Below are 13,255 nucleotides of genomic sequence, written 5' to 3'. Positions count from 1 at the left end.
CAGGCCATAGTGGTGGGTGGTGAGATGGTTTTGGTGGTCTTCTGGGGGTTGTGAGCTACAAAGGGCCTTAAAGGTATCTGATTCCAACCCCAGGGCCATGGCAGGGACACCGTGCACTAGACCAGCACCTGCCTCTTCATGCTTCTTATTCTTCCTGACAGTAGAAGTAGAGACTGGTTGCATCTGCCTTGCTAAGGACTGAGAAATATCCCCATGGAGAGGGTGCTTGTACAACATGATCTGAACCTAGAGAATTGAGTTAGATGGGTACCCCTCTGCCTACCTACCCCTCAGTCTTCAGGCAGGATCAATTCTACTTGTCCCTCTCCTCATACCTGTTTTTCTAATTCTGCCTTGCCCTCTGCAGGAGATATTTTTTTGCGTGTTTCATTAGTCTTATCACTGGAAAGCTTGCCTTAAAATCAAATGACAATTTGTTTTCTTGTGAAATAAGACCTTTGTTTCTTATCCCATCACCAGCAGATGCAGATAAGTTTATCCTCTTATACAGCAGCCTTCACCTGTTCACAGCATCCTCTCTCTTCCCTGTTTTGTGGTCCAAAAGTAACAAAATTCTACCAGTTTTTCTTCCTCAGGCTTTCTGGACTTCTGATCATCCTTTTAAAAGTCTCTTAAGTCCCCTGACAATAACACTGAAATTAAACCAACTTCAGGAGCGTCAGAGGCTGACTCTTCCTGGTGACTCCACAGCCAAATGTTGCATCTCACAAAAGCCTGGGATGCAGCTGGAAGCTCGGCCATCCAGCTTAGCAGGGCTGCTCACTGAAGAGAGGCATTCAATCTCATCCCTGTGTGTCAGGGTGTGCAGCTGCAGCCAAGTCCTTTGGCACCCGTGGGTGAATATTCCCCGGTGACGTGATGCAAACACCAGTGTAGGAGGTGGGTCTGGGAGGGGGGTGCTGGTGGTGCAGAGGTCGGTGCTGCTGCATCAGCTGGGCTGTGTGACTATGTGAGTCCTCCACAAGATACAGGAACCTGTGAATGAAGGCAAGTTCTGGAATTAAATAGTTATTAATAGCAATATGGGGATAGAGATGGGGAATGCAAGCGGACAGTGAGACTGTGGCAATAGCAAAACAGGATGTGGCCTCAAAGTACAAGGTTTTTATAGGAAAAAAGTAATATTATTGGGGGTTTGTTTTACCAAAAGAAAAAAAAAAAAAAAAAAAAAAAAAACAACGATGTAGGAGGCAAACAGCCTCCTGTTCCTGTTATCTTCATCCACTGGGACTATCACTCAGTTCAGCCTCTCATTTTATTGCACAGGAGCTGTGCCAGTGCAGCAGACAGGCCTCACCTCCAGAAGGAGAATGTGAAGGGGAAGTGATTTTTATAACCATAAGTGACACTCTGGAAAATGGAGAGATGCGAAGTTGCTGCTCAGGTCTCTCATAAACTACAGAGGTTTGTGGTTGTATTATGGTCACAAGCATCTTGTTAGGAAAGCCCTTTTCACCAGAGAAAGCAGTGGCTCTAAAGCTGCCCCACCAGGTAATGCTGAATCCCCTCCCAATTTGAGATGCCCCCTTTTATAAATCAAGAGCCTCTCCCACACTGACTGCCTAGCGGTGTAATTCCAGCCACTTCAGCAAAGTCGGCTGTTGTTTTTGTGACAGGAGACAGTGGGGCTGAAGTTTGGCAGGGGTTTATTCCCACCCCATAGGAGAAGTAAGCAGAAGAGACAGGCAGTGGAGCAGGGGAGAGCTGCAGACCTTTCCAGCATCTTTATTTGGACACAGACATGCTGCTGCCAACAGTCCTTCCCTGAGGGACATGATGTAGGAAAGCAAGCCAGCTTGGGTGAGTAGCTTTTCTAGCAAGGGCTTTGTGACAGCAGTCAGAGGAGTGTTATTTGTGGCAGGGACTATATATAGCTATACGTGTGCGTGTGTAGATTAAATATATATGTGTGTGTAGTCCCTTATCGCTGCATTCCAGCTTGAGTGTAAAACACAAAGGAAAAATCAAAGGTTTTAGAAAAAGCTAAATTTATCTGGGAATGAGAATTATAATAGCAAAAGAGGAAATTAATTGGGGGGACGGAGATTACAATAATATTTTACTCCTGCCTTAGAGAGGCAAAAATAGCATTCATTTTCTCTACCTACTAGTAACAGCCTTAATTCTTTCCTGTCCTTTGCCAGCATCACTTTGGAGCAACCAGCTACAAATGAGGTGTGTCTGGCTGATGTGAAGAGAGCTTTGGCCCAGCTCATGTGTGTCCCCTAAAGCTTGAGCTCAAGATCCGGTGTGCATCTTTGAGTCCAAGACAGAAAAACAAACAAAAATAAGGTCTTGGCATGCATGCCTCATGTTCCCCATCCAGAAGAATTTTACTTCATTTAACTGTCATTGTCCTCTCATCCTTTAATGCTACTCAAGCTCAGGCAAAACACCCAAAGACACCTCCATCATTGATCCACCCCTTGAGCCGGACCTTTTCTGCTACTCCAGCTCAGCCTAGTCCTTGCAGAGAGGGTAATGTGCCTGTCTTCAGTTTGTCCAGGCACAGATACCATTGTAAAAACAATCCCCAGGTATTTTTTCATGCTCTGACAGCCCTGGAAACATGCCACTCCCAGCAGAGCTTTCTGCTGCCTGCAGCCTACACCACAGTGCCTTATTCTGAATCAATACTTGCAGATACTGGAGATAACACAGGGAGAGAAATACATTAACGTAGCAGAAGAAACAAAGATAATGATGTTTTTCATCCATTTTTTTTCCTTCCTTCCCTTCTTCCACAGAATAAGATTTTATTTTCTTTCCTCCCCAGTTCTCCATGATCTGCACTTAGTAAGGCTCCACACTCTTGAATTATTTCACACTTTCCAATAAAACCTTAAATCTTTTTAAAAAACTGCTTATTTTAATTGAAAAATTTCAATCAATCAATTTGCCCCTTCTCTACCCTCTCTCCTTCCTCCCCTCCCCCAAACAGACCCATTTGCAGTAAATAATCTGTAGCCAGACTTTCTGCTCTAAAGAAATAAATAATTCTGAATTTGCTGAATCCCGCCTGATCTCCCAGCCTTAAATCACTGCACATTGTACTGAGCTCAGCCAAAATGTTGAACACACTGAAGCATGACTATTACTTGCAGCCTGCAAGTGTTTTTAAAGGTACAGCCTCTGAGGCCGTGGTCCTTTTTCCTCCCAGGACAGTCTGAGAGAGGAGGTGAGCCAGTTGCTGAATATAAATTGTCTCTTCCTTGTATTTTGCCCACTACAGATGCAGATGATGCCTTGCCCTGAATGGACTTACCACAGACTGACTGAAGGCAGGAAGAATCTAGTGGGTCTCTGAGCAAGTCCTTAAGGAGAGGCATTTTAACTCTTTATCTTTCCTCTACCCGAAAGCTTTAAAATCAGTTACAGGCAGGTTTATATCACAATGGAACTCAATTCTCACATTTCATAATTTCTTAATTTCTCATATTTCTTAAATCCTCATATTTCATAATTTCTTCTTTTTTAGGATTTCTCTCCTCAAGGCTACTGACTCTGTCTCAAAATGCAAGCTGCAGCTGAAGAGGGAAAATGCAGCATGCAACAGACTACTGATGCCTAGTTATGAGTTATACAATTCATGAGCTTCCAACAATTTAGAGATGAAAAATGGTTTATCCACACTTTGGTGTGTTGAAACATTCTTTTTACCATTTATCTTGAAACTGATTTTGTTTGGGTAGTGGTGAATGTTATGCACAAAGCTGTGAGTGGAATCGCTAATGAGAACTGTTAGACGTGAAGCGATGGGTGTCATCATGCTTCAGGGCTGAGCTGTGATGGACCAAGAGCATCCCAAAAAAGTTCTGCTCATGATTTTCCAGTGTATTTTGGGAGTTTTAATTGGAATTGGAAATGCTTGTACTCTTCTTGCATTTCTAACCAAACTGAAAACAGAAGCTGTTAACACTTAAGTTTACTTGCTGCTTTTCCCTTGTGCATTTGAGAACATCAGTGATCTGAGAAGATTGTGAATGCTGTATTTTCACTTGGAAATTGCTTCCTTTCCCCTTATCCCTTTTCAGTGTGTCTGAGAGAATCAACTCTGTAATTTTCATTGACTGTGTAAAGAGCTGAGGTCAGCTAATCCGCAAGGGCTCCTTCCCAGATCTGGCAAGTGACCAGAATTAAACAATACAAAATAACAGAAACGTTAACATCACAAGAAGAGACATAGCCTCATGTTTTGTTGATACTCTGACTACAGATTCCTCAGATAGTAATGTGAGACCAGTAAATACTGGATCAAATTCATTCTGGGACAATTTAGCAGGAGCTGTTATAACTTCTTTTTTTTTTTTTTTTTAGGTAAATCATTTTTAAAGTATATAAATATAGAGAGTGATGCTGATGCGGTATTTTCATGAATTAAAATCTACTGGTGCTGAAATTCACCCTTTCTGAGACTTTCCTTTTCAGCTATGAGCTCTGACCTCTGCCCCTTAGATAATCTCATCAGGAGTCAGTGCTGCCAAGATATTAAATAAACCATTTTCTTTTTTCATTTTACAGCTTAGGCCAGATTACCATTTACAGGAGGGCCCATTTCCATCTCCCAGTGGCGTAGAGGGACTGTAAGATGAATAAAATGTAACTTGCACAGAGCAATGTGAAGATGGCATTAGGATAATGGAACAGCAGAGATGTCCCTGCAAAATGATGCTCATAGTGCAGGATAAATGGCATGTGGATTCAGAGGTAAAAACAGGCAGTGTTGCATTTCTAGTGCTACTCTGGTAGTGTCTGAGACATCTCACATCTCTCTGTTTCTGTGCTTGCTCTGGGTGGCCTGATTTTCCTGCTGTCTGCATATCTTAAATCCCATGGTGAATTAAGTGCTCCCCTTTTCTGGCCGCGTGTGGCGGCAGCTCTGCAGGTCAGTTTTATGCAGAGGTTTTCATCAGCAGCCAAATGTGTTCGGTTCAGTTGGGTGGCTTCTTCGCTGGTGCTGTGGTGTGGCAGAGGGAGAACTGGGGCTCCAGGCATTCAAGCATGTTTCCCTCTGCTCCCCATCATGGGCATGGGGTCAGGGGCTCTTGACTCTCTCCTGACAGTGTCTCCCATCCAGCAACTCCACCTTCTACCTACTTATTTCTCTACCAGCAGACCCCTCTGTTCCCCACCCCAGGCATTAACCAGCATCTGCCTGTTTCTGTTGAGTTCACAAGAAGGACAGATGCGAGAGCTGATATTGAAATGAGTTCATGGGAAATACGGCACGGTCCTTGCGGCACACTCCCTCCAGCAGAGATAAAACCCCGCTCTCCAAGATACCTGTTCTTCGTCCTCCCCTTTCAGAGGAGGAGGGAAAATTACAGGCCTCTGATTACTCAGGGAGAAGAGCACGCAACTTCCATCTTCGTAATTTCTTCCACCACAATCAAGCATTTCAGGAAAAGGGCCTGAAAGCCTGAAATAGTCAGCCAGGGGGCTTTCCGCCCAGCTCCTTCCTTGATAACACACAAGAGGAATAAAAATGAAGACTTGTCTTTGCCATTATGTTTCATTTCCAAAAGCATCTGTGCTGTCCGGTCATGCCTTGGATCAGGATGGGAATGGAAATATTCTCCTAATGTGCGAGAGGACTTGGGGAAAGTCCCTGTGCCATTTCCAGGCTGGCTGTATTCAGGACATTGATAGATTTTAAGGCCAGGGGGGACAGCTGCAATTCTGTCGCCTGATCTCGTGCCTCCTACCACAAGAGGCTGTGACCAGCAGTTCCCACATCCAGCCTGGGCCTCACACTGGAGCTATGAGGAGCCCCATCCTCACTGACCATGGCAGACCCTCCCAGGAAGCATGCCCACGGACACCTCACGGCTCTGCAAGCTGACAGCCTGTTTTTTTTAAGTGCTGTCCTGCCCAGGCCCTGCTCCTGCAGAAGCTGGTAGGAAGGACTGGGTCAGTCCTGTCTGCTCCCACATTCCATTTTAGAAGTTCCCTCCTTTGCTAATGATTTTGAAATACGTAACCAGATATACCGGAGCACGTGAACCTTGTTTCCTGCACTGATGGTCCTGGGGAAGGGTGTATGGTCGTCAGCACCCAGATTTGCACTGTGGTAAGTGATCAGGAAAAGCCACAGAATAGCCCCCCACCAAAGTCTCTGCGTTGTCCCAGTCACGCTTCATCTGAAGTGTCCCCCCACAATTAGAGGTGACATGGGCAGCATCTCTTACTTGTCAAAGGACAGTGGCAGTCCTGTGAAACAGAACAAGTAAGTGACTGGCGAGAACAGCTCTGCTAAAATAGAGGACTGGTTCTGGGTGTAATATAGCACGGTAATATAGCACTGCGGTTTAAAGCCGTGTAATGCCATTTTCCATTAGAGCTCTTGTTCATGTCAGGAAGGGGTTTGATCCATTGATGGAAGCTGTTATAAACAGACGAGAAAACCTCATCCATATTTCTCTTGAGATTGTATGAAGCTGACAGTATGCTCACTGACCACAGTCATCTGGGACTCTCCCACACAAAATAACCCTCTTTTCATAAATAACAGGATTGTTGTGGTGGTGGACTGAGATTTGCTGTAGAATTCAGTTTTGTCAGACAAAGAGCTTCTTCTGGTTTTTAATTTGCGCTGTTAAAAAGATTCATCTTTCTTTCTCTTTGCATCTCATTTTCCTTTCCTCTTTCTTCCTTCCCTTTTTTTTTTTTTTTTTTTTTTTTTTTTTTCTCCTTCTTCCCTCCTGTCTAGCTATAGAACTTAAAGCTATTTGTTTGAAACAAAAGACTTGTGTGGGTCTGGTAAGTGGTGCCTCTGAATTGGAAGGTCACGATTTTAAATCCTGCTTAGGAGTAAACTTGGACGAATTCCATAAACTAATAACCCAGCGCAGTGTTTCAAATTGATGGAGGTGCTGTCCTCTAGATGAGACACAAAAATAGAGATCCAATCTGCTTGGCAGGGACCCCACAGGACTTATCAAAGATGAGTGGGGGCTGCTAACTGTTCTGCCCTTGTCAAATCCTCGCTACCACCACAGCTTCTCTTCCTGTTCCAAAGCAATGACTCTGGACCTTATGAAAATGAGATGGCGAACTTGAAGGAGCCATCCTTTTTCTAATTATTTAAAGCAGTTCGCAGTGTCTGGCAAGAGGGGAAAAGAGAGATAATCCACTCACTTGAAAGTGGAATGACCGTGAATTTCAAAAAGCAAAACAAAAGCGAGTGAATGGTGCCACCATGCTCTGCAGCAGCGACATTATTAAATGATCAGTGAGCTATTAAAGCAGCAACATTTAGTACCTCCCCTAATGACTTGTACCGCTAACTGGTTTCCAAATTGAGATTTTTATTGCCTCCACACATGAACAGAACAAGGCTGTGTGCTCGCTTCTGGAGCCTCCAGCTGAAGCAGACTGTTCACAATAGGATCAGTGAATCTTCTCAGTCAAAAACTAGTAATGGCTTGCAAGATCCCCACTCCTCCTCTGTCCTGTTTTCATGCCAGGGCCAGCAGCTTCAGGGTGTGAGACGTGGTGAGGATCATAAGTGTGGGGGATTTAGCAGAGAGCCCCACATGATTCCTGTCTTATCTGAACTTCCTAGCATCTGCAAAATTTGGCAGCGTTGTGCATGAGCAGACTGTTCTGAAATCTCCCCAAAAGCGCTGATGCCATTTAAAGAGCTAATGCTGTTCTCACAGCATTTCCAGGAAGGAAACCAGCCATGGGGAAGCCGGTTTCCACTTCCAGGTAGAAATACAGAGCATGGTGAAACAACAAATAGATGGAGGAGGAAGGAAGAGGAGAGGGGAGGAAGTCATGGCAGCCTGTGGGGGTGGAGATTCACCCCGCTATTTCCACTGTGCCTCTCCCAGACGGATTTCTACTGCCTCATGGGATCTCCTGTGATGGGAATAGCTGGGCAATGGTCTTCTGTCAAATGTGGCTGAAGTTATGTAGAGCATTTCTGTGAGCAAAAGCACAGCATGAGTGGTTGCAGAAGAAAGATGATTAAAAAGCAAACCAGACCAACTACCCAGAAAAGGTGGGTTCTGGTTGTAGCTGCAGTTACTTATGTGCTTGTGATATTTAGCAAAGCAAAATGGAGTCTGGGTCTTCTGTGTATGTGAAATAAATGCAAATGTCATTGCTTTGATTTGTTTTTCTCTGTCAGTTGTGCAGGCGCGTGCTGCCCGCACTGTCTGAGTGAGTCAGGCCATTTCTCGCCCAGGCTAGGCAGTCACAGGGAGAGGCTGTTATTGCTGTTTCTGTTTTTATGTATCAGGTGCCTGATTTCTGTGACAGAAACTGTTCATCCTTTGCGGAGGCGGCCGGCAGAGCGGTGGGGGTAGGATGGCTAGAGAGGCTAGTAATAGAACATGCACATTTTTTATCCCATGCTGCTTTGAATCTCTCTCCAGCAGCACTGACTGCAAGTTGTTCCCGTGTCGTGGCTTTGCAGTAGCCACATGTGGTGGCACAGGTTTGCGTGTGCAGTTTCACCCCAGGGTCTGTCTACTGGTGTGTCCATGCTCTGCAACATGCCTTTGCCTTTCCTCATAAACCTAGCAAACAGGAGGTCTGTGTGGGCTGCAGGACACGGTGAGAACTGAAGGAAATGGGGCTGGAGGGGCATTAGGGGCCCTTATATACTTCCTTTCCCTAACTTCATGCAAAGCCAGTTAGACCTAAGTCCTTCTTGTCTGCTATGGGTTTAACCTGTTCTTGAAGACCTTAACTCTGGAGATTTCAAGATGTGCTTAGGCAGGTTATGCCAGTAGTTAACTGTCCTCGTCATTAAAAAGCTTTCCCCAGGATCTAATTTCAGGCATAGAACTGGGTTCCTCCAGGTCAGGGCTGAAGCAGAGTTGTAAGGCACCATGGAGGGGCTCACGTAGCCACTTCCTGAGCTGCACCCACTCTCATCCCAGGGCTTCGTCCCCCAGGACAGCAGGTCAGGTGTTTCCCACCATGTGAACAAACGTGATGTAGGGAGACAGAGAAAAGGGCAGCAGGGCCAGTTCTGGCAGATGAGCCTTCTGAGAGTGGCACCGACAAAATGTCCTAGAGACTTGACTGAGTCCAATTACCACTTTGTGTCTTTAAAGTGCCGAGTAAATGAAAGAAACTACAAGATCAAGCCATGTTAGTCTTCTCAATCCCTTAAATGTTTGACAACCCTCTCCCCTTCTTTCTGGCTTTCTCAAACGACTTTGAACTCTTAACCTTTGCTGCTGCTTTGAGCTCACAGCTGCAGAAACCAAACTACCCCCAGCCATCCCCAAATTCCTGTAACAATCACAAAACACTTTCAAAGCGATGGTGCCCTCCCTGGAACCGATAAACTTGAAGCTGTCTCCAACTTTCTAAACTTTTGTGAGCGTACAGTTATCCTCATCTGTTGGTGCTGGCAGGCTGCTGCTCTCTGGGTGCTGCAGCAGCCAGTGCCGTTTCACACAACCCCTTGTCCCTGTCCATGCAGACAACAGCCATGAACACCAGTTGTTTAGGCTGTGCTGCGCCGCTGGGCAGAGGAATATAGATGCCCGCAGCACTCATGGTATTAGGATGGCAATTAATGTACCCAGGAAGACCCTGAAACAGAAGGGATGGATCCATATATCCATCCCCAGGTATGGCAATGGAAACTAGAGAAGTGGGACTGGATCACTGGGGAGAAAATCGGTGTCAGGAGTCATCCTCAACCTCTTTATCAGGGCTTGACTGCAGCACCAGCAGAGCTGGTGGCTGGCTAATAGTCTTTGGTTGCAGAGGTAGAACTAGAGACTGAGTCATGTCAGTTCGACCTCCCCTACAAATAAATAAATAAATGATAAAGAGATTTCACAGTGATGCCTGAACCTGATGTCTCATGCTCACTTGTTTTGATGTGTCTAATGTAAGTGGGCGGGTAATAAAAGCTTCATTTAGAAGCTAGCATCTTCACAGGCGCTGCTGGAAGCCCCTGGGATGCTGCACTTCTGGAATTTTCCTCTAATGGAAACATCAGCAGATAACTATTGATGAAACAGAACATGCATACATGCACACAAAACAACCCAGCAACGGTTTATTTCCTTGGACTGCTCAGTGTCTGATCCAGAGGCGTATTTAGATTCCCCAGGTTACATACCCTCCTCAGCTTCTGCATCAACAACCCTGAAATAGCTGTTTGGGGCAGCATCAGGGTAAAAAAAAAAATGTCTGTGTAGGCATCAGTTCAAAATAAGCAATGGAGGGAGTCCTCAGCCCCCACAATACAGCTGTGGCATCCATTGCATTTCTTCCAGTTGCTCATCACCCTGTAGAGGATAAGCGGGTGATACTCTGTAACAGGTAGGTCTAGCGCAGATGTTTCACATGCAGAGGAGGTTTGCCCCATAGATATATTGGCTAGCAAATTATTTTTCAATTCAAACATGAATTATTGAGCTTCTTTTTAGGCAAATGAGTCTTCAGGAGGTTCAGGTGCCTGCAAGGTCTCTGCAGCAGTTTTTATGGGTAGCATCAATGTGGTGTTCGGTTTGGGTTAGACAAAGCTAAAATCATGGCTAGTGAGGTGGGAAGAGCTCCCGGTGTTACTGCCGACCTCCTCAAGGTAATGTATAGCTCTCCAAGGCATCCTTCCATTTCAGTGCTAAAACACCATTTTAGGTCCTGAATGTACCACAACTAAAGTAGAGTGGATTCTCCTAGGACAGTGTGGGAGGTCTCTGCTCAAGGTGGAGGGCTACAGCTTTAATCCCAGTGTTGAATTTGTGTACTGGTCCATGGCTGGTTCATACCACGACATCGTTGACCTTGTTTCCTAGATACAAGCACAGAAATACTGCCTGTATCCAGACATTTTTAGATATTTATTTTCCCTGAACACTGAAATTGGAACGCTCCTTGGTCTTGTCTATTACCTCACGAATGCCACAGGGATCTGCAGCCAGGCACTGGGAGAAAGGGAGATTGCTTCCTCTTGTCTGTGGTTTTATATAGCATCTGCCTCTGAAAACAAGAAGCAAACAAGATGACCCTCGCTTTATCTGCTTATGTAAGTCATTTTGCCTGAGGTCTGAGCACTGTGGGATGGCTAATGTAAAACTTGCTCATGCGTCAAATAGCAGTAATTTACCTCTAGACTCTGCTTTTTTATTATTATTATTTTTAATTATTTCCAGAAATGCTCCTTAATTAAAAACTTACAGATATGAAGCTTGGAAGGAATGTGGCTAGGACGTTCTTGGACTACTACAGACTGAACTCCTTGGTGGAAAGACCGCTAGCACCTACTCCTAAAACTCGGTAGGTCAAAAAGCAATTTCTCTTGCTTTAGTGGGGCTGCTTTTTTAATACCTTTCATGACTAAACTTCAGTGCTGCTGCATTATGGCTTTATAATAAGCGTGCCAGTCTAACTGTGCTTATTTTATTGAAATTCCATTCGGAAATAAAGCATTTATGATCAGGAAAGATACCTGGTTTATGCCTGAAAAAAATATTCAGGGGATTTTGGAGATATCAATATCTTTCCTGAATTCTGTCTGCTACACACCAATCTCACACCAGTATCTTTAATGGACTTACCCTTCATTTATCTCCCAACAGTGAGAGGAGAATCAGACTTGCTTTATTTTGAAAAGTTTTAATTCTGGAAGTGAAAACTTTTCAGTGTTTCAGGAAACTACTGGCAAGCCTGCACTGAAGGCAGCGCTCTTCACCTTGCCTTGGACCTGCTGCAGTGTTGGCAGCTGGATGGCAGTTTCCTTCTGCTGGTGTGACCAGGACCCTTTGCCTCAAGTTTCCCCCTCACCAGTCCTTAATCCAGCTTTACAGACAGTTTAGTGGCTGTTTGTCCAAAAGTAAGTCCTTTTTGGACCTGAAGTAAGGCTACCAGTGAGCGATGCACAAAGGTGTGAAGAAAGGGCTTGAAATGCACTGCCCTGCAGTACTGCTGGTCTTCATTATGGTGTTCTTTCAGCATCTTACCTTGTGTAAGGAGCAGGGGTAAAACTACTAAAAGTGTTGGTTGAGAACTACCATTATTTGAACAGATAAAGCCTCATAAGAACATGGAGAAAGGAGCAAAGAACCAAAGCTCCTATTTCATGGGAAACACCATATTGAGAATTTGTCTCTGTTCTGAGAACAGAGCAGTTACACCTGCAGTATCAAGATTTCCAGCTAAATGCATTTGGATCAATTGGAATATTTCCCTTGGATTTCAGCTCTTAACAGCATAGCCAGATATAATTTATACTTTACAATGGAAAATCCAGTTCCAAATTGAATTGTTCCTCTCCACCAAGGAATGCAGATGAGCCTTGAAATTCACTTTCTTCTTTTCTCTTCTTTTTTCCCCTTAAGAAAGTAGCTGTGGGAGCAGTTGCTTGTTTACAAAGGAATACTTTCCTACTGAAGGTTTTCCATTGATGCCTAAGATGGATGTTACAAATATCAGCCCAGGCCATAAAGCAATTGCTGGAGTACCCTTCGGCAGCCTTTAAAAATCCTTTCGGTGCAGCCATTCTGGCAGTTCCTTATATATGTGGTCAGAGCCAGCCTGACTGCATTAGGTGTTTAAACACCCTACTTTGGGTCCATCTGCCTTTCTCTGTTCGTGATCTTGACACAACAGTTTAGGCTGGCTCAAGGAGGATTGTCAGTGCTGCAGCTCTGAATGCTCTTATCTGCAGAGACCTGCAGGGTTAGCAGAGAAAAGCATCCAGCATCTTCCTTTCCTCCGGAAATTGAATGTATCATTTCTTTCAGACTCCCAGGGGCCACAGCCTCCAAGGCTAAAAACCCATGACTATTACTGAACCTAATTACCACCTGACAGCAAAGTGCTTTTCTGTAGCATCATTCAGTTACCTCATCAAAAGGAATGTTTGTTTGCTTTCTTCATTTTAAATTAAAGAACCACTGACAGTGGTAACTGAAGCATTTTAATCTCATCAAATATCCATGTCCATCTCTATAGAGACAGCCACGCCAGCAGGGAAAGATACACATCTATAATCAGGTTGAACAGAGCAAATTTCTCTCCTTCCCCCACCAGAATCTAATGGGGTGAGGGATCTTTTGTTTGGGGAGTGCTACCTCACAGTAAAATCCTAAATACAGTAAATGTTCAGCCCAGAGCCAACAGATGTTTAAGGAATAGATCTTTAAAGATTCATGTTGTTAATTTCCTCATCGCTTTCAAATACTGGCTTTTCCCTGTAAGAGACAAATGCCTTCTATTTGTATCCCGGGTTTTGTCACCTGACATTTGATCAGAGCCT

At 44.6% G+C, this 13,255-nt stretch overlaps 1 protein-coding gene and 1 long non-coding RNA gene across 3 annotated transcripts in view; both read left to right on the top strand.

The window, feature by feature from the left end:
* The window catches only part of LOC311440460, a 65,029-nt gene extending 58,358 nt beyond the window's left edge, over window positions 1-6,671 (top strand). Inside the window, exons 2-3 of the long non-coding RNA XR_014695431.1 lie at window positions 4,543-4,728; window positions 5,134-6,671. This is a non-coding gene — a long non-coding RNA (uncharacterized lncRNA). The remainder of the gene's footprint in view (window positions 1-4,542; window positions 4,729-5,133) is intronic.
* BEND5 (BEN domain containing 5) overlaps window positions 1-13,255 on the top strand; it is a 931,317-nt gene that overhangs the window by 905,863 nt on the left and 12,199 nt on the right. For both annotated transcript variants that reach the window (XM_084527421.1, XM_084527420.1), the window contains one exon: window positions 11,178-11,274. In XM_084527421.1, coding sequence (XP_084383547.1) covers window positions 11,178-11,274 — 97 coding nt within the window. The remainder of the gene's footprint in view (window positions 1-11,177; window positions 11,275-13,255) is intronic.

Source organism: Aythya ferina (assembly GCF_964211825.1).
Source record: "Aythya ferina genome assembly, chromosome: 8".
Classification (NCBI taxonomy): domain Eukaryota; kingdom Metazoa; phylum Chordata; class Aves; order Anseriformes; family Anatidae; genus Aythya; species Aythya ferina.
The sequence above is the reverse complement of the archived record's forward strand: the minus strand, read 5'-3'. Positions and strand labels throughout refer to the sequence as shown.